The 21,621-nt window shown below is 40.6% G+C and overlaps 1 protein-coding gene across 1 annotated transcript; it reads left to right on the top strand.

Moving 5' to 3' along the window:
* Positions 1-1,466: 1,466 nt before the first annotated feature.
* Positions 1,467-16,585, top strand: Rnf103 (ring finger protein 103). The gene is made up of 4 exons (XM_048430865.3): positions 1,467-1,692; positions 3,643-3,782; positions 11,185-11,300; positions 14,582-16,585. The coding sequence occupies exons 1-4, from the start codon at positions 1,467-1,469 to the stop codon at positions 16,146-16,148; spliced, it is 2,049 nt and encodes a 682-aa protein (XP_048286822.3). The 3' UTR covers positions 16,149-16,585.
* Positions 16,586-21,621: the final 5,036 nt, after the last annotated feature.

Below are 21,621 nucleotides of genomic sequence, written 5' to 3'. Positions count from 1 at the left end.
TCTTCTTGGGTAAACCTCCTCCAACATACATGTGAGAAAACCATATTCTAATGTAAAGGTAGACAATGAACTGTTTCCTGTTTTCGGAGTTTCACCTTAAGCACCTCAAGCCAGTTATGCTAATAATAAAATAATAATAATAATAATAATAGTCCCCAGTTAACCGGGACTGGCCTTAAAACACAGGCTCAGATTTTCACAGATCTTGATTTGGGGTGGGCGTGGTGGTGCGCGTCTTCAATCCCAGCGCTCCAGCCAATGCAGGCGATCTCTGTGAGTTCTGAGGCCAGCTTGGTCTACAAAGTGGTTTCCAGGCCAGTCAGGATCACCAAATGAGACCGTCTCAAAACAAAACAAAAACCACAAACAAAAACAAAGCTCCTTAGCTGCCTTTATTTTCACATACAGCCACAAACTTGCACAACGCCGCAGGGTCCAATGCCCAATCCCGGGACTGAAAAAAATGACTAAACAGCTGCGGATACGAAGGGTGGGGACGCCAGAGCACACTAACCTAGGTAGCCGACGCCAGTCCAGCACTGGAGGCAGCCCCTCTCCCTCGGCACCCTGCGGCTAACCCCGCCCCTCCCGAGGCCCCGCCCCGATGCCGACGTCAGTTGTTATGTCTTGACTCCGGCCGGGGCTGCAGCGGGTCCAGTGCTCCGGGGGCGGCGGCTGCGGGCTGTGGAGGCGGCCGGAGGGCGGCCGCGGTTGGCGCGGCGTATCCGCTCGGGGTGGGCGCCGCGCAGCGACGCAGCTGACAGGAAGCCGCCCGGGAGAGCTGCGTCCGGGCCTAGCGTTATTTGCTTTTATTTATTTATTTATTTCCTTTTTTTTTTCCCCCTTCACGACAGTCGCTTCGCGCTCTGGAGCCTCCTCTGCAGGAGCCGCCGCGACGCCCCCTCGCGGGCCAGGGGCCTAAGAGGCGCCGCCTGGGAACCCGGAGCCCCTGACGGGCCTGGGCGGCCGCCGGGGCCTAAAGCCTGGGCGTTCGGCTCGCCACTGCGGCGGCCGCTCCACCCCGCTCTGGGCGCGCCGGGCCCCGGGCCTGGCCCAGCCGAGCGCCGCGCCCTCCCGACCGGGGCCACGCAGCCCGGCCCCAACCGCCCTTCGCCCGCCCGCAGCCTCTCGGAGCCGCCGCCGGCTCGGGCCCCGCCGCCGGGGTCACCCCTGGTTGGCTTTTGCCCGTTCCCAGCCGTCCGCTGCTCGATGGGTGGGGTGCTTTTGAGCGTCCCCCGTGCTCTTTTTCTCAGCTCTTGACCGCAAGGACAGCGCCCGTGCCCTGCAGGTCCCCTCAGCCGCACGCACGCCGCCATCCACCTGCCTCCCCGCGGGGATGGCCCGCCGATGACCGTCACCGCCGCGCGCCCGAGCTGCCCTCGTCCAGGCTGCGCTGCGTCGCCCCGCGCTCGACTCCCTCCCCTGTCCACGGCGTCCCGGCCCCCGGCGACGCCAAGAGGGCGAAGATGTGGCTGAAGCTGTTTTTCTTGCTCCTGTATTTCCTGGTTCTGTTCGTCCTGGCCAGGTTTTTTGAGGCCATTGTGTGGTATGAGACCGGCATCTTTGCTACCCAGCTGGTGGACCCAGTGGCATTGAGCTTCAAGAAGCTGAAGACCATTCTGGAGTGTCGAGGTTTGGGCTACTCCGGGTTGCCCGAGAAGAAAGATGTTCGGGAGCTGGTGGAGAAGTCAGGCAAGTGCCGGGCTCCCCGAGGTCGCCTCCACTGTCCTGGCTCACTGGAATGAGGCGGCCCCGGGAATGGTCAAGCACACTGCTCCCGAGTGCTGCCCAGGTCTTCTTTGACCGCGTTTTCTACGAATATGTAAATCCGGGTTTTGAAAAGGGGCCTACTAGGTGTATTGGTGTGTTTGTAAGGTTCTTTGGAAATGACAGTTTGAAAATGTAGCTTTTAAAAGTGTTAAATTGATGTATTACAGAATTCAGGAACGTCAGTTGAAATTGATTAAAATATAGGGAAAGGAAAAACTCCAAAATGTAGCTGTATATAGCAGCATCAGTCTCCATAGTAAAAACAAGCTACCGGGAGGGTAAAACATCATTAAAATAATAACAAAGAGGCACGTGAACCTAAGATTTACATGTAAATGATGTGTTTCAGTATGGGTAAGGTGTGCAAGGTGCAGATTTTCTCTTTATGCTTTAAATGAAGTGAACATTTTGTGTGACAGCCAGCCTTCTTTGAAGTTCATATTTTCTTGCAGGATTACAATTTTTATTTTTGAATTTTGAATGTATACCTTTCTTGTCATGTGTCACAGGCATCCCTGCATCATGTAATGGGTTGAGGAAGAGAACTGAAAAAAACACTGAAAGAATATTTAATGCCTTAACTAATATATTTCCATTAGCCATTAATTTGGGGTTTAGGATTGGGTAGGGAAATACAGTTAATTTGATTCACTGCCGTACAAAGGAAAATGCCTCTTTGTTTAGGTAGTAATCCTGATAGAGGCATGTAAGTTGAGAGAGGCATTCGGAGTTGCTGCCGGAAGTGTGTGGAACTGCTGATTATCTTTTTTGTCGTTTCAAGAGTGTCTGTCAGCTGGGCCTTTTACAAGATAATTTTTTTCCTTATTTAGTACTGTCTAGACCTATAGTGTGATAGGCAAGAATGCAAACTACAGCAGGCCAGCACTTGTTTATTATAGCATAGGAGTTACAGAACTCATCTCACCAACGGGGTAGAGGGAAGGAATCCTTTCAATAAGGGCCACACTTTCCAACTTGAGTATTAGTATCGCCCTTGTTTGCTGCCTCCTGTGCTGCCATTGGTTGTTGGGGGAGGGAAGTGAGTTGGCTAAAGTGAAAGTTATTGTCTCATAGAGTTATTTGAGCACACGTTTCCCCCTTTGAGCTTTATGTTAGGTATTTGCTGCCTTTTGAACTTGTAATTGTCATATGGAATGTACAAGGAATCCACATATAGCCTAAAGAATAGACAGCTGAAGTATGATTCAGATCACACGTTTTATAGCATAATAACAAAAAGTCTTGGAATGGCGATTCACCTGTAAACCCAAGTGTTTGTTGTGGATGGCTTTGTTTCTGGAGTGAAATGGGGTTACTGACTCACTGCGTAATATTTACGGCAAAAGTTAAATAATGTGACATGAGTGGTTTGGTTTTTATATTTTATGATACAGGATCCAAGTTTACACTGCAAACTTGTATATGAGTGTGGGGTTTGTTCTGATAGGTAAACATTCTATCTCCCACTCACATAAAAACCTTGTTGCTATTTTAGGCAGGCTGATGGCAAGTTCTGTCAACCTATTTCTAAATCTTTTGAGTCAGAACACATAAACCAGGCTGTTGAAAAATGCAGGCTTATATAAAATTACATGATTACTAGTTTGATTTTTTTTTCTGGATTGGTATAAATGGGTAGTTTATTAACAGGGTATATGATGACCCCATTAGAGAGAGTATAAACTGTACTATAAGAGATGGGTTTGTCTCTTCACTCTTTGCTAATGAACGAATCTTGTATTCAGGTGCTATTCTTTTTTCCCATAGAATGAGCATTTTATAATATGGCTATTTATGATATAAAATGAAATTAATCATTGAAGTTGGAAACATGAGATTTTTTAAATCTTACCAAGTTTTTGTTTCCTTCAGGTGACCTGATGGAGGGTGAACTCTATTCTGCTCTTAAGGAAGAAGAGGCATCTGAGTCTGTTTCTAGTACCAATTTCAGTGGTGAAATGCACTTCTATGAGCTTGTGGAAGACACAAAAGATGGCATCTGGCTTGTTCAGGTAGAAAGAGCATTAATACTTGAGCACCATATTTCTACTAAAATAGTATTTACCACTGACTGACACTTCTGTTGTGTCATGCTTCCTAGGCAAAACTCAGTTCTCATAGGGTTTTTCAAACCATAATAATGTAAACCAGGGCAGGAGGTGCAGCTCATTTGGCAGCGTATACCACTTAGGCCAGGCATGGTGGTACACACCTGAAACGCCAGGTGTGTGGAAGCAGGAGACCCTGAAGTTCAAGGTCTCCCTCAGCAGCTTAGTGAATTCAAGGCCACTCTAGGATACACGAGACTCTATCTTTGAAAAACAGTAAAAATTCAAGAGTGGAATAGGAAAGAGCGGAGAAAGGGAATTGTTTTGAGAACCAGCAAAAAGAAATGTATAGAAACACATGTGTTCTTTTAAAAAAAATTAAATGATTTATTTATTTAGTTTTTCTAGACAGGGTTTCTCTCTGTAGCTTTGGAAGCTGTCCTGGAACTTGCTCTGTAGACCAGGCTGGCCTCATATCCACAGAGATCCGCCTGTCTCTGCCTCCCAAGTTCTGGGATTAAATGCGCCACTGCTACCTGGCTATTTATTTTTATTTGATGTGCATTGGGGACTTGCCTGCATGTCTTATGAGGATATCAGATCCCCCTGGAACTGGAACTACAGACAGTTGTGAGTTGCCATGTGGGTACTGGGAATTGAATCTAGGACCTCTGGAAGAGTCACCACTGCTCTTAACCACTGAATCATTTTTCCAGTTCCTTCTTTTTAACAGTGTGCACTATTTTTTATGATTTTTAACTCTAGTTTTGAGTTCATTAGTCCACATTATTTTAATATGTAAGGGAAGGACACAAAGGTAAATAAATTTGTGCATTAGCAAAGTAACCCACTTTGAATGGCAGCTCTGCTAACCAGAACGGAATCAACAGTTCAGCTAAGTAGACAACTTGACTGTACTGGGGAGCTGGGGAGCATGCATTATTTTGTTTATGATGATGAGATCGTGTTTATGATATCAAGACTGTGAGATTTGATTAGTATATTAGAAATTTAAAGAGTAAAGGGCTTTAAAAATTATCTTTCATGCTTTTCATGGCATGGTTTAGGGTAAGTGGATACACATTAATGTAACCATGTAAATAGAATAATTATGTGATATTGAGTTTGTAATGTTATCCTAAATGTTGCTTGGAAGAAAGCACCGCTTAATTTTTAAAATCTGCATTCACTTACAGTAACACAATAAGTAGACTAGAGGCCTGAATGTGGCATGAATGAAGAACGTAGTATGGATGGCTGAAATGCAGAAGTCCTGGCCGGCTAACCCTGTCTGAAGCACTACGATGGACTCAGATCTCAGATCCTCTGATTTTTTTTTTTCTTTTTTCAGACTGGTTTTTATTTAGCCACTGACAGTTCGTAGAGATACCCTCCCCCTTCTTCAGTGTGTTTGAGCTTTCACTTTGCTGTTGACAAATTTTGATTTAGGGTGTGAAAATGAAATTAGCTTCTTCATATTGCTTTCTGAGAACAAAGACTGCAAGGTTTGGTTTTAAAATAAGGTTTGAATTCTGAAACCTTAATTGTTGTCATTGGCTTGCAGTATGATTGGAAATAGCTAGGTTTTCTCTGTGTCTGGCCTCAAGTACTTAGGCATTTAAAGAGGATGGAATGACACTGCCATCCAGTGCACCGAAAAGGTGAGCTTTGGTAATTGTGGAGATTTCGCTGGAAGCCCCTGGCGTTCCCTGTATAGTACATTCCTACTGCACTGACTTTTTGCCTTCTCATAATCAGCAGAGGTGGAGCCTGAGAGGGTCCCTACACTGTGCAGTCAATTCTCGTTTACTTCTGTCTTACTTCATTAACTTAAGAAATACGATGAAAGAGTTGAGAACATAGCTCAGTGGTAGAACATGTGTTTAGCATGCAGGAAGCCCTGGATGTGATGTCCAATATTGAAAAAAAAAATCATCCATCTCTTTAAAGCTTTAAGAAATTGTTATTCTGTTTCTTCCCCTAGTACTTACTCCTAACAGATCAAGGAAGATTTATTGGTTTTGATAATTTTAGATCTTTTAACAAGATAGAATTGAATAGCCAGTCCCATCACTGTGTATTTATGGCCTAAATGCTTATCACTCACATGAATTGATTCTCTGCAAATGAATGGGGAAGAAGGCACTATGTACCTGTGGAACTCAGAAGAGTCATGACAAGGCCTAGGAATTGCTTTGAAATCCAGGATCCGCCTGTAAATCAAGGGTATATCTGACTGACTAGTTAGCAGTCTATTCTTCACTTTTAAGTTATCTTTTAAAAAAAGATTTATTTTTATTTCATGTGTATCGGTGTTTTGCCCCATTTATGTGTGGGTACCGTGTGCGTGCCTGATGCTCATGGAGGCCAGAAAAGGGTGTCAGAGCCCCTGGAGCTAGTGTTATAGATGGTTGTTAACTACCATGTGGTGCTGGGAATCAACACAGGTATAGTAGCCAATACTCTTACCCACGGACCCGTTTTTCCCAGCCCCAATTATCTATTTTTGTTGTCTTACTTATATATATGTAAATCCATATATATATGGATTAAATCCCTTAGTATATGACAAAATTAGCTCCTTTATTCAGTATAAATGGCTATGCAAGGCTCTGTTCTAGGACATGGAGATATAGCAGGAAGATACCAAAGGCTATGTTCAGACAGCTCACATTCCAGCTGTGAGAATCAGACATCGAATAAATTAATATTTAATACAACACCAATAAGTTGAAAGTTATAAAAAGAAAAAGAAGCAGGCTAAAGAGACAGACTAACGAGGCATTTTTTTTTTACAAGGTGGCCATTATAGCTTCTAGTCTCTGCCTTGTGTTCCTCCAAAGTGTTTTAAAGGCATATTCACAGTTAAAAAGCACCTCCTAAGAACAATGGGATGTGTTTATATGGTTTCTTCATAAAGAAACAGGGCAATAGGACACAATTCTCCAGCAGTCAAATCAAACTTTGCACTGATTTCCAGTGTCTGACTTGTGTTCTTTGTGGCCAGTGACTGACATCTGTCAGATGGCTCATCTGGTCTGTTAGGACAGCTGAGACCTGCCCTTGGCACTGGGAGCTGACCTGCTAAGCTTATTGGCTGGGCACCTCCTGTAAGCTTCATAGTTATTTTTGGGTTTTGATTTCTTTAGTGTTTTAAACTATACTTAAAAATTTTAGAATATCTGCTAGGAAGAGAAGGAAAGTGTTCTCTTGGTCGGTTGTCATTCTTCTGCCAGATCATATAATCCAGTCTTTTGCAAGGGGTGGCTTTCAGGAATACATTTTCTACAGTTTGAATTGCGATTACTTTCTACTTCTGTTTTCTGTTGTCTGTTTTGAGGCAGGTTCACTTTGTAGTTAAAGCATCAGCAGTCTTCCTGCCTCATCTTTCTGAGTGCTGGATTATAGGTGTTGGCCATCATGTTAGTCTCCGTGTTAGGTGTTATAAAAGACGCTTGTGTTTGTGTGTTTGTTCTTTTCCTTTTCTAATGAGGAGTATTTTCATAGACTGTGCTGCATTGACTCTGGCCACTTCTGTCTTCAGCTTGTTGAGCTCGATTCCATGTGCATTCTCAATCCTCGAGCATGTGTGGAGACTGGAACTGTATTTCTTTTCCTGTTGCCAGGCCAGGATACCTGGTGGCAGCAGTGTAGGAAGGAAAGGTCTAGCTGGGCTCCCAGTGTGAGGATATAGTCCATCATGAAGGGATAGCATGGCAGCAGCAGTGTGGGAGGGAATGCCCACTGTCTGACCACCAATGGACAGCTTTGCAGAGTTGATTCTCTCCTTCCTTTATGTGGATCTGGCAATCAAATTCAGGTTACCAGGCTTGCCAGACAAATGCTTTTACCTACTAAGCCATTTGATTCCCTGTCTTCCCCCATTTTTTAAAATTACATCTATCTTTTGTGGTGAGAAGCACTTACTGAGATCGAGGACAACTTGTAGGAGTTAGTTCTCTCCTTCCACCAACCATCACAAAAACTAATTTTCATTTTTAAATGTAGCAAAATCTATGTGACAGCTTTACCAATAATATGTACTATGTAATGCACACAGAATCAAGTCCTTTCTTTGTGGCATAATTGATACAAAGTTACAATCTCCTACTTTGTCCCTAACCTAAATTCCTGTCTCTCATTAGCCATTTATTTCCCAATTTTATGGATTCTTTGATTCTACAACTAGCTAGTCTTCTTGGCACCAAAATTAGAGGATGATTATTTTGTTTCAAAATGTTGCTGGTCAGAGACACAAATGGCAAAGGCTTTTGAAATGGAAAAGTTACATAGTGAGTGGCTTTTATGGAGTTGTTCTCTAACATTTTTATTTCTTTGTTTTGACTTTTGTCATGATTCAAAAAGGGATATAGCTGCTTGTTCCCTACTGGATGTCCCACTTAATGAGCTTAAAGTCATTGAAGCTGCACAGCAGTGAAAAAATTCTTTATGACTTAAAGTACTGGAAAGCTTTGGACACTATTTACTGAAGTATTATGTTAATGCATTTCCTGTTTGGCTGGAAGCTGATTTTAAGCTTGTTAATCTTTGCTCTTAGATAAGAGTTCTGTTTAGGGCATTTCTAATTTATTCATCCTTTTATTGGACTACTACAGAGCAAAATATAAGCTTAATACAAGCAAACCACTTGTGTTTGATGTTGGTGAAAAAGTTTATGTCTTTACCCATAATGTAAGCCAATGAGAATAATACACTTTATTTTAGCCAGAAATTAAAGAAATGGTAACAGGGTGAATATTAAAATTAGTTAATTAAAATGCTATTCAGTTTCAGCTTTTGTCCATCACTGACCCTCCTTTAAAGTTAATATATGCAAACCTTTCAGTTGACTAACATAACTGTATAGGATTTTAGCAAAGTAATTTCTAATTGTATAGCTATAGTGACAGAGTTATATAAAATGATTTCATTAAAAGCTTAGATGACTTCACATTTTTGTGCCGCTCTCTCAGTTGGGGATCCTTAAACACTTCCAGAGCAGATGCTAGAACAGATTGCTGAGTAAATAAGGCCCCAGGGTTGAACATTGTCATGTAGCTTGTCAGCTGTGTTCCCAACTCTCCTCACTCACTCCTGCTTTCCCTGCCAGAGCCTAGATGTGTCCGAGAACAGCCCTCTCTCACTCCTAACACAGGAATGCTTGTCTTGAATCTACAAGGTTTACACAGTGAGCAACTGGGTCTTCTCTCAAAGCTGCCCAGAGACTTAGAGCTGTGCTACATTGACAGAGGCAAGCTGTCAACTCCTTGGAGTGCTGTTGTTGCCAACACAGGCTTAAAGTGCCTCGGTTATTTTATAGCTTTAGTCAAGAAATGGAAAAATGTTGGAAAAGAGAGTTATTTTTAAAGGGAGAGAAAAGGAGGAGTAGAGAAAAAGGGGAGTACAAAATCCAGAGAGAGAACACAAAGAACAAGAGAGTATACTCTAGACTCACAGAGACCTGTCTGTCTCCTGAGAAATCTGAAAATTACATTCCGGGGTCAAGAGAACTATTATTCACTGCTGAGAAGTATAAGGAAAGAAAATAACACTTGCCTTTGACTGGGTATGTAACTGAGTGGTGGAACATTTGCCTGGTATGTCCTAGGTGTCCTGTGTTCCACCTCCTGAACACCACCACACACACACACACAAAAGGAATCAGGCAGCAGGAATCCCATGCCTGACCGCCCTGATTCACCAGGTAAACCTTTGCATATAGCTTTGGGACCAGAGGAATTTAAATATTAAATATCACCTTGGTTAATGTGATTAACCTGAACCTCCTTAAAATGCCCATGTCCTCAGTCATCTGAGAATGGGTGAACTCATCTCTCCCTCAGTAAGACCATCTGTTTTCATTAAAAGCACTATCAAACCATTTGCTTAATTCTCTAATCTGTGTGTGTATTGAGTATCAAATGTATGTTATATAATGTTACATATACATGTACATTTCCATAGGGTTGGAACAGCAGTGTCAATGACATTGTAGAGGTACTGGAGTGATCTGGTGGCACAGAAAGGAAACTTCATTTTCACTTCCATGTGCCCCCAGCCTGTGATGCCCCTGACACTTTAGACTTCCCAGGAGAAAGGCCACATTTGAGGTAGTTGTACCACCCCTTGCCTCTCCCAGGGAGTTGACTGCTGGTACTCAGTTCAAACATATGCCTGGAGTTTCACTTCCTGGAGGATTTTTGAATATGGAAATGGTTCTTCCTGCCAGAAAGATTAGAGGCCTCAGAGTATTCTGTTGTAAAATTAAATTGAGTAGTGTTAGTAAAGATGGCATTTATGAAAACAGCTTAGGCCTATATATATGCTGTACTTAAATTTAGATGGTTTCATAAAAACTTTAGATTTTTTTAAATTTTCCAATTAATTGTATTTTCTTTTATATTTAAATTTTTTTATTGCTATCTTCACTGAGACTCTGCCTCCATTAAGTCAGGAAGATCAAAGGATAAAGAGAAGAGATACTAACTACTAAACTGACATAAATAGAGAAGCTGTTAACATTTTGAAAGTCAATTTAGATTTTTTTCCTTTCTTTAAAAAATAATCTGTTTCTCTGAGACCTAATTGTGTTTGAGGAGTATTTACACAGTTGTTGTAGAAGTTTATGATTGTGAAGTTCATTATGGCTGTTCCTTTTCCTAGAGCCTTTCAAAGCTGCTGAGGGAAAAGTCCTAAGAGTAACATTGATTCAGTCAAAGCATAGTTTAATAGAAAACATGTTTGATTCTTGGCTATAAAATAAACTTTGAAAAATGTGAAATTTGAACTGGTTAAGTCCACATATGATAATTTTTATAAGCTTTATTTGTTTTTTTAAACATTATTTTCAAGGAGAAATTGATTTCAGGGCCATTTTCTGTCTGTGTAACATAATCCTAGACACTAGGTCACATGGTAGAGAATATGGCTAAATTCTTCACAAACTTTTGGCTCCTATTACTCATAGAGCATGGGATTTAACACCCTACACTTGTGTTTCTTTTCTAGTTGGATAGTTTTAGCTCTGTAAGTGAGGGCCAGTAAGGCGGCTCAGCAGGTAAAGGTGCTTGCTGCACAGCTGCTGACCTGAGTTCTGTCCCCAGGACCAACACAGTAGGAGAGAACTGACTGCCAAGAGTTGTGCTCTGCTCTCCACAAGGGTGCTGTAGCACTCACGCGTATACACACTAATAACAACAGATTGAAATTCAAAAGGAATTGTAGTAATAATGAAGTAATTCAGTTAAACCAGAACTAGAAAGAGGAAGTCTTTATCAAAAGAGGATTTTTGCTGTATATATGAATGATTGGGTTTAGCTAATTAAAGTTTCACTTTTTTCCCTTTTCTTTCTCTTTTGGGAAATAGGTCATAGCAAATGATAGAAGTCCTTTGGTGGGTAAAATCCACTGGGAGAAAATGGTAAAAAAGGTGTCAAGATTTGGAATACGGACAGGCACTTTTAACTGTTCTAGTGATCCCAGGTAAGTGGATTGGAATCTTTCTTGCTTAATAAAGACAATACTACCAGAAACCCACCTGAACAGAAAACTAATTTTATATTTAGTGTACGGCTAGTTACTAAGATGTCTGTAGTTGCATAAGCTGCTGTTTGTTGACTTTCTGAGCGATCCCTTAAAATGGTCTGTAGTCCTTCTGTTTCAGTGTCCTCTTGCAGATAGACGGCGTGGGTGACGTCACTGTTCTCATCTGCAGCTCAGACTGACTTTGAACTCACTGTAGCCCCTCCTCAGCCAAGGGCTGGGATTGCAGGCATACACCACCACTTTCATACTTCTGACCTTCAGTTTGCATTTCCTTAGTCACTTTCCGTCTCTTCTTCAACTGTCCCTAGGCATGCCCTTCTCCCTAATGTCAAAGTCAGGCTTAGCATTTTATTTAGTCAAACATGTCCTTTCTGACTTTTCTACCCTTCACTGTTTTCTTGATGAGGTGGTTTGGTTTGTAATCATCTTCAATATTCAGTGTATTATTACATTCATTCTTGTCCTGTTATTCCATTTTTTTATTTAAAGAATTTACATTATATATGTCTATATGTCTGTATAGAGGAACATATATACGGGTATAGAGGAGTGTGTGTGTGTGTGTGTGTGTGTGTGTGTGTGTGTGTGTGTAGGAACATATATACGTGTATGAGTGCAGGTGCTGTTGGAGTTCAAAAGATGGTGTAGGATCTCCTGAATCTGAAATAATAGGCAGCTGTGGACCACAATGTGTGGGCACTGGTGAAAAAAAAAACAATATTTTTTTTTATATAGACAAAAGAAGTGACTAATAAGCTGGGCAAAGTGGTATGTGTCTACTTCCCAGTGGGAAGTAGAAAGAAGAGAACCTCAAGTTCTAAGCCAACCTGTGTAGTGAAATACTGTTGCAAAACAACAACAACAACAAAATTGAAGAATGTTTTTTGTGATAGTATCACTGAATTTATTCTGAACTTTAAAATGTTCTTTTTGAATTGGATATAAAGGGTTTTAGGCTGATACCTGGTAATGCAAGATTCTTAAAACAATATATGCATATAGTCTGGTCTTCATTTGGATGCCTTTAGATTAGTATTTAGAGAAATGAATATTAGTAACCTAGTATTTATAAGGTTAGAAATTATTACCCAAACTTGGAAAACATGATTTAATTTGAAAGTTATAACATAGGGAATATTCTTCAGTTGGGTAGTCTTAAGTTCTCTTCAGAATAACAAAACTTAAAAATATGAGTTCTGAACTGAAAAGAAAATGTAAAAGGAAGAAATGAATCAACTAAAACCTTGTCTGCTCTACAAAGATAGACTTTGTGTCATAAATATTATCATTTGATATATGACAAATCAGAAATGAATGTAGTTATAGGAGAAAATATAAAAATAATGACCAAAGTAGAGATGTGGCACTGGAGAGATGGTTCAGTAGTTAACATTTTTCTGCTCTTGCAGAGTACCTGGAGTCAGTTCCCAGCACCTGGATAGCTTACAGCTGTCTGTCTCTAGTGCCAGGGGCTCTGATATATTGTGCACACATGATACCCATAAACTCACACAAGCATACACACACCCACATAAAAATAAAGGCAAATTGTAATGAACAGAAATGTGTCATCACAAGTATCTTGCATTGAAATCTCCTTAGAACTATCTGAAGGAGGCCATCATCTACCTGTATTTTACCTACTGTGCTTTTGGCAAGGGCAAAAACAGATTCTTGCCATTGAACTAGTTTTCATTGGATAAATATATAGTTAAGGGGTAGAAATACTTTTAAGGCATGTTGTTTTTCAAACCATTTCATGTTAATGGAATCTGCATTGTAAGGGAGTGAATCAAGGAGTAGGAAGCTGAGAGTCAGGATCTGTGATTCAGAGTTACTGAGATTGCTTCCCAGAGTCCTCAGCGACCTGTTCTTTGAAAGCCAACATACCATCTTCATTTATCTTTCATTAGACCACAGTGTTCCTAAGATTAATTAGTCATTTTACCATTATAGAGCATAGGCCACACAACTAGACTTTCCTCTCTGATCCTATGAATGTGTAACATACTCATTTAACCCTAATAAATATGAACATGTGCTTAGTAAATAAAATGAGCATCTTTGATTTTTGTCGATTTTCTGAGTAGCAGCATAAGAAACCAAGTGGAACCTGTTTTCAAGTCTGTAATGAAGCATAGCCACGTGGTAGATTTTTTAAAAATCCTTTCAAGATAAATTTTGTGTATCATAAAATTCCACATGGCAGGTTTGGGGCAAGGAAGGCATTATTTAAAAAAAAAAAAAAAGAAGAAGAAGAAGAAGGAAAATGTTTCCAGTTATCATCTATCCATAGCCATGCAGCAGCTGTTTTCTTGTTAGTACTTCTCATCACCTAGTTTTCAGAAGGGACAGATGTCCTACAAGCACTTGTTGGAGACCAAAAGGAGCAGAGTGCCCTGCATCTACAGAAAACTTCCACAAGTGGTGACTGCAGTTATGCTCTTCGGCATTCACTGGTAGACGAGGCTCGTTCTTGGGCCACATCTGTTTGTATACTGTCTTTGCTTCTTAAGTGTTAAACCTTTTCTTCGAATCTTCATTAAAGAGAGAAGAAACTTACCTATGGAACTTGGAATAACTCTTTTGGATTGGCTTATGGAAAGATCAATTACTCTGTAGTTGACAGTGCTGCTGCACTGTGGGCATCGGGCCTTGTGGTAGTCCTTATTTGAGAGATCGCTAGGCGAGGTTTCTTTCTACACCACCTCAGGCTCCCAGCTTGTAGGAGCATTCATCCTTCTCTGTCTCTACTTAATGTCTAGCCATCTTTCAAGGCTTATTCATTTCCCAAACCTTTCTTGAGGTCTTCCCTGCTCAAATCCCTGCTGATATTCCTTTTCTTTGATTTTTCATATTGGTTTTGCATCCTTTACAGGATTTTTTAAATTCCATATGAACAGAAATTACTTTCCATTATCTTGGGTTCTTATTGTGTAATGAGTAGCACGTAAGAGATGCTAAAGTATTTGCTGATTCCTTGGCTCAGGGATGCTTTTAGGTATACTTTGTACAACCTTTTCTTTTCCTAGAAACATATTCAGAGCAGACCACAGTAAACTAGCTTGTTCTGACACAGTTACCAAGTATTGGTCTCTCTGGTTATTTGAAGGTTATCTGAGAAGAGGGTAAAAGGGGACTTTTCAGGCCCTAAAGAAACCATCAGGATGTAAGTTGTGCAGTAGCCCAGCTGTTGACTACAGTTTACTCTCTTCCAGGTACTGCAGGAGAAGAGGCTGGGTTCGTTCCACCCTCATTATGTCTGTCCCACAGACAAGTACATCTAAAGGAAAAGTCATGCTTAAAGAGTATAGTGGACGCAAGATTGAAGTAGAACACATTTTTAAGTGGATAACTGCCCATGCAGCTTCTCGAATCAAAACTATATATAGTGTTGAGCATTTGAAAGAAGAATGGAATAAAAGTGATCAGTACTGGGTAAAAATATACCTATTTGCAAAGCTTGACCAACCACCAGCTTTCTTCTCTGCATTAAGTATAAAATTTACTGGAAGAGTTGAGTTTATTTTTGTTAATGTGGAAAATTGGGACAATAAGAGTTATATGACAGATATTGGTGTTTATAACATGCCGTCATACATACTTAGAACTCCTGAAGGAATTTACAGATACGGTAACCACACAGGTGAATTTATATCCCTCCAGGCCATGGATTCATTTTTGCGCTCATTACAACCTGAAGTAAATGATCTGTTTGTTTTGAGTTTGGTTCTAGTTAATCTTATGGCTTGGATGGACTTATTTATTACACAAGGAGCAACCATCAAGCGGTTTGTGGTTCTCATAAGCACTTTAGGGACATACAATTCCCTATTAATTATTTCCTGGCTACCTGTGTTGGGCTTTCTACAGCTCCCTTACTTAGATAGCTTTTATGAATATAGCCTAAGATTATTGCGATACTCTAATACAACCACACTGGCTTCATGGGTAAGGGCAGACTGGATGTTTTACTCTTCACACCCAGCCCTGTTTCTCAGTACGTACCTTGGACATGGTTTGCTAATTGATTACTTTGAGAAGAAGAGACGGCGCAGCAACAATGATGAAGTTAATGCGAATAATTTGGAATGGTTATCAAGTCTGTGGGACTGGTACACCAGCTACCTCTTCCACCCGATTGCTTCTCTTCAGAACTTTCCTGTAGAATCTGACTGGGACGAAGACCCTGACTTATTCTTGGAACGGTTAGCTTTCCCTGACCTTTGGCTTCACCCTCTGATACCAACTGATTATATTAAAAACTTACCAATGTGGCGGTTTAAATGTCTTGGGGTGCAATCTGAAGAAGAAATGTCAGAGAGTTCTCAAGACACTGAAAATGACTCAGATAGTGACAACATGGACACTTTTAATAGTAAGAATGTATTTGAAGATAAACAAAGCATAGTTCACAGTTCTCCAGGAAGAGCAAGCCACTGTGATGCTGGGGCTTGTTCATGTGCCAATAAATATTGTCAGACCAGCCCGTGTGAAAGGAAGGGGAGGTCATATGGATCACATAACACTAATGAAGATATGGAACCGGACTGGTTAACTTGGCCTGCTGGTACACTGCACTGTACTGAATGTGTTGTTTGCCTTGAGAATTTTGAAAATGGATGTTTGCTAATGGGGTTACCTTGTGGTCATGTATTTCATCAGAATTGCATTGTTATGTGGTTGGCTGGGGGCCGACACTGTTGCCCTGTTTGCCGTTGGCCTTCGTATAAGAAAAAGCAGCCATATGCACAACAGTTGTTGTCAAATGATGTCCCATCGTAACCATGTGCAATTTGTCTTTAATAAGCTTTGAGTATCTTACAGCTTGCCTTTTTAATGTTAGTCACAAGTTTTGTGGTTTGAAGTTTAGTTTAATGTTAGTGCAGTGACAGGAAGTACACATTATGCTGATGTTGATGGCAGAGTTGATCTGGTTGCCTGTGTGTCAGTTGAATGCATACTAAACTGTAAAAATTTATTTCCAGCATTGGAAATTCAGAAGTTAATGTTTTTTGTAAGCACAAAAGAAGTATAGTAGAAATTTATCCTAGGAAGACTTTACAAGACAGAGTCAAATCTAGTGGGACTAAGCTGGTTTCTTATTCTAAATGTTTTCTCCCTTTTTACAATCTTTGTCCAGCACCTCTTGGTTGAATAATGTATGCTCTGAGATATGAAATTAAAACAGATCTATGAAATAAATTATTTTAAAACCAGAAGGTTATAGGTTTTCCAGTGTTACGCTGTGATACGGCGACTGCTTTTTGTAGGTGTGTTGCTGGTGTGTTAATTTCACGGGGAAGTGCAACAGTTTTGAGGAAAAGGGAAGGAATCCTTCCGCTGCTGCTGGCTGTGAGTAGTGGATCCACCTCACTGCTAGACAGCTTTGACATGAAAGCATGTCATAGGGGTTTCTAAATAAGTGTTACAATGTGTTATTTAGCATATTCATCTAAATCAAAACAACTATGGCTTATTAGTCATACAAGAACTAGCTCGTATGTTTAACTGACTTTTTAAAAAAATTTTCAGTGCTAGAGGAAAGCTGAGATTATAGATAATAGAATAAATATCCATTTCTCTTTAATGCCCCATATTTGCATTTTATTACATCTACTTTTTATTACAATTTTAATATTTTTCTTTTTTTCCCCCTGAACCTGCTGAAAATAAACTGAACCATTGTGCTGCTTTAGCCCTAATCCGTCACTGTATGTTCCCTATGGGTAAGGGCTTTCTCTGCAGTCACCAAATCACTGTCACACCCCTGAAATATAATATTGACTCAGTAACATCTGATGCATGACCTTTGTTCCCTGTATCTTTTATGTTTCATCTTTCTTGTGACTATAGTGAAGAATCATTTATTGGGTTTGGTCTCCTTTCATCCTGTCCTCTGGCCATCTGTCCTGCTGTCCTTTTGTTTTTGTTGTTTTGTGTGGTGCTAAGCCTTGAACTCAGGACCTCGGCAGAATAGGCAAGTACTCTGAGCTACACCTCAGCCCTGTTTATTTTTTAATTTTGAGACAAGTTCTCACTAGGTTGCCTGGGCTGCTCTCGAACTCAGTGTAGCTCAAAGAAGCCTTACACTCAATCTTCCTGCCTCGGCCTCTGGAGTAGCTAAGATTACAGACAGGTTTGGCGCCCTTTCTGATACTGATATTGTAACAGTACAAATGAATGGGCTTGTACAGTGTTCCTCATTCTCTTTCATGGTTAGATGTGAGTGTTGCCCATTTATACATCAGGATGCATGTGGTACAGCTTTATTGTTGGTGTTGCTAAGTTTGTGTATCTGTCAAGTCCCCTTTGTGAGACACTTTCTCACTCTGTAGTTTAAGAAGCAACCTTTGCGTATACGATCCTTGTCCTCAACCCAGCTACTTAAACAGCCAGTGACGATTCTCTGAATCAGTTATCAAACAGTTGCAATGTGGAAACTTTATAATTTCACCTTAATTCTACATTTATTAGCTAGAGGTGTGTGTGTGTGTGTGTGTGTGTGTGTGTGTGTGTGTGTGTGTGTGAGAGAGAGAGAGAGAGAGAGAGAGAGAGAGAGAGAGAGAGAGAGAGATGGGGAGTGGGGAACAGAGAGAGCAAGACTCCATTTTTCTTCCATGTTTTGAATATCACTGAACTCAGGTTTTTGTTTTTGTTTTCAGTGTATTAAAACCTCAGGTGTTAGAAGACTGCTTAGTGGTTGCGTGCACTGGTTGCTCTTACAGGAGTTCTGGGTTCAATTCCTAGCATCCATGTGGCAGCTCACCACTTCTATCTGTAACTACTATTTCAGGGGATTCAATTCCTTCCTGCCTCTGTGGACAATGAATGTAATGGTACACAAGCTAAGCCGCCCACACACATACTTAAAAACCATTTTTGGTGCTCAAACAATGTTTCTCTCTCTCTTCCCAGAAGTCCTGCCTATACCTCCTGCCTACCTATTGGCCATTCCGCTTTTTATTACACCAATCACACAATACATCTTCACACAGTGTACAAATATCCCACAGTAGGCACCTCTAAAATCCTTAGTTAACTGCAATCCAAATGGCAAGGGAAAAAAACCTCATACTAAATTGCTCCCAGAGTACTAACATCTTTTTAATGATAAATTGTGCCTTACTTTCAAATACTAATTGAAAGTAGATGCTTTCCCACTGTTAGTGGGATTATGTCATGATAAGTCCATCATAAATTGAAAGTATCACAAGTAAAAATTGGATTTCCAAGTCTAAACTACCAACACAGTACACTGTAGGAGAATGGCAGTTGTTTCCCTTCAAGATCCTTTGACTGGCAGTTCCAGCTCAATGCCCCTATCCAGAATACCTTACTTTTCTAGGTTAGGAAATACTCAAAATTTCAACTCATTTCTCTAAAGAGATAGACTTCTTTTTCATTGTAATAAAAATCAAGAAATCAAACATCATAAATAGGAATCTGGGGCCATAGCTCAGTCAGGAAAGTGCTTGCCTAGATGGAATTCATGAAGCCCTTAGTTGATCCCCAGCATCATATAAATTGGGCATGGTATAATCCCAGCACTCAGAGGTGGAGTCAGGAGCCTAGTGGCACCCCTAGCTACATAGCAAGTTCAAGGCTTGAGCAACATGAAACATTGTCTGAAAAAAATCAAGAGTAGGCAGCTACCTAGTAGTAAGACCTAGTAGCTATGGAGTTTGTATTTTATAAATTTGAGAACTTAAAATAGCAGCAGCCTGTACTGCCTATGCTTCTGAACAAAAGCTGCACTCATTTCTTGTAGATAGGTTACACCATTGCTCACTTCTTTCTGCTCATACTTTAAGTAGATGGCTCCCAGTCTACCTGTTCTTCAGAGGCTCTTCCCGCATCGCCAATTTTATATACAGCTATCTGCTGGACAGCTCCTCCTGGGTGTTGTTTGTTCAACCCAGGTCTTCTGGGCAAGGCAAGCACTCTGCCACTGAGTTCCATCCCCAGTCCTTGTTTTTTGGGGGAACAGGGTTTCATGGAGCTTGGGTGGCCTTGAATTCATAATCATCCTGTGTTCTACACTGCCATGCCCTGGCTCTGGATTCTTTTCATGAACTATAGTGTTCAGTTGTCTCTCCTCATCCCCAGTCACCCTCTTAAAACTCCAATCTCAGTTAATGGAGATGGGGAGGAATGTGTGTGTGAGAGAGAAAATGTACATGAAAGTGTAGAAATGTTTAGACCAAATTTCTCCAGCTTTCCAGAGCATACCGTATGTTGGATACCATGGCCCTAGAACAGGCCTTTTAAATCTTTTTCATTCATGATCCCTTTCACCCAAAAAAAGTGACCTTGGATGTATATAAAATAGCTATACAAATCAGATGTTTACTGGCAATAAAATCATAAACTCATTGAAAAACAAACCTCTATTATACATACAGTGTTATTGTTCACTAAATAGGGAGGCAATTTTTCACACTAGTGAGATAGATAGGTGTGCTTAGTTTTACATAATTAAATCTTGGCTGAATATATTATATTAATCTAGCTTACCACATCTTTGTCCTTTAGAACTGATCAGCATTTTTTATTTTTATTATTATCAGTGCAGAAGATGCCATTTTGCATAAATATGTAATATAAAATTAAAAGCAGAAATATGTTCAGAAATTATTCTGAAAATTATTCTGTTTAATCCTATGTCAAAATTCATTCAACAAATTTTAATAAACCTGACTCAGCAACTAGCAATTCTTAAAATCAAACAATCTGATGCAATTCAATCCAAAGATATTTAGTAATTTTACTAGAATACTGATATTAATGATTACATGCTGAGATATAAGGAAAATATTTAAGGTCTTTGCTTCCTATGACTAACCCAGTATGTTCTGTAAGAGCAGAAATGTGTATATGTACTAGAAACATTTCAGTCAGTCACATATGATGGCCCTGAGTCTGAGCCAAGATGTTTCAGGCCGTATGTGTTGGCACTGCGTGGTATCACTGACATACAATGCAGCCTGTGTGTTGTATGTTCAGAACAATGCTCTAGTGAAGCCACCCTGTGCAACACAGGTAAATGTCGGAAACACCTCAGATTCATCATCTGTGATTTTGTATTACCCTTTGACCTTTTGCAAATTCAGGAAACTTTGACTGTTACCAAATTTATCCAGACCCCCACATTCATTTACTGGACCCCATATGGGGTCATAAGCCACAGTTTAAGAAGCTGAGGCCTAGACAAGGAATCTTAGCATTGGCCAGCAGTGCCCCTTGTCATACATTCCTGGTTTACTTTCATTAGTATTCCATACTTGTGCCTCCCATGTTAGACTTTTTCTCTGGGGGATATTTTGCTATCATCCCCTCTACCTGGTGGTATTGTTCCCACACATGAAAACACATCTTTTGCTTGTTGTTAAACATATCCTTTGTGCTAGTACAAAATTTCAGACTGATTATTGCCAAGTTTTCTTTGTGTATGATGAGAGAATGGTATCTTTACGTGTTAAAATGGTGCTTGAATATGCCTTGTTGTTTTGAGGGCCTGTTGTTGTTATTATTGTTTTAGACAGGGTCTTACTGTGTAGCTCTGGCTGGCCTGGAGCTCACTATGAGCCTCAAAGTCACAGGAATCAAACTGCTTCTGATTCCCAAGTGCTGGGATTAAAGATGTGCATATCTTGTTCCTTGGTGCTAGAGACCAGATCCAGGGCTCTGTGCATGTTAGGCAAGCTCTACCACTGACCTCCACCACCAGCCTCTAAAGGCTCTTATTGATAGTCTGTCTTAAAACATACTCAGGCGCCTAAAAGATGGCTCAGTAGTTAAGAACACCTACTGTTCTTGCAGCCCACGGTTAACCCCAGCTCTAAGGGGATCTGACATACTCACATGCATATATTCTCCATCAAATAATCTAAAATAAAAATAAACCTTTAAAACCTGTTCAGTATTGATATGGAGAAAACTTAACTATGTAGCCTATGTATAATGAACAACAAAGGTAACCTTAAAACTAGCACCTAAAGATATATCAAAACACATCTTTATTTGTACCTCTTCATGGGAAGGTGGGTTGAGACAGTGTTTCTCTGTGTAGCCCTGGCTGACAAGTGGAACTTGCTTTGTAGACCTCAAACTCATGTACATCCACCTGCCTCTGCCTCCAGAGTGCTGAGACTAAAGTTAGGTGTCACCCTGGCCGACTGGCATTTGTGTCTCATTTTTTAGTATCTGCTGATCCAATGAAGCCGCCTTCCCAGACATTCTCTAGGAACTTATTTCT

Source organism: Myodes glareolus, chromosome 6 (genome assembly GCF_982192425.1).
Source record: "Myodes glareolus chromosome 6, mMyoGla1.1, whole genome shotgun sequence".
NCBI classification, from domain to species: domain Eukaryota; kingdom Metazoa; phylum Chordata; class Mammalia; order Rodentia; family Cricetidae; genus Myodes; species Myodes glareolus.
This window is presented reverse-complemented; position numbering and strand designations above follow the sequence as displayed.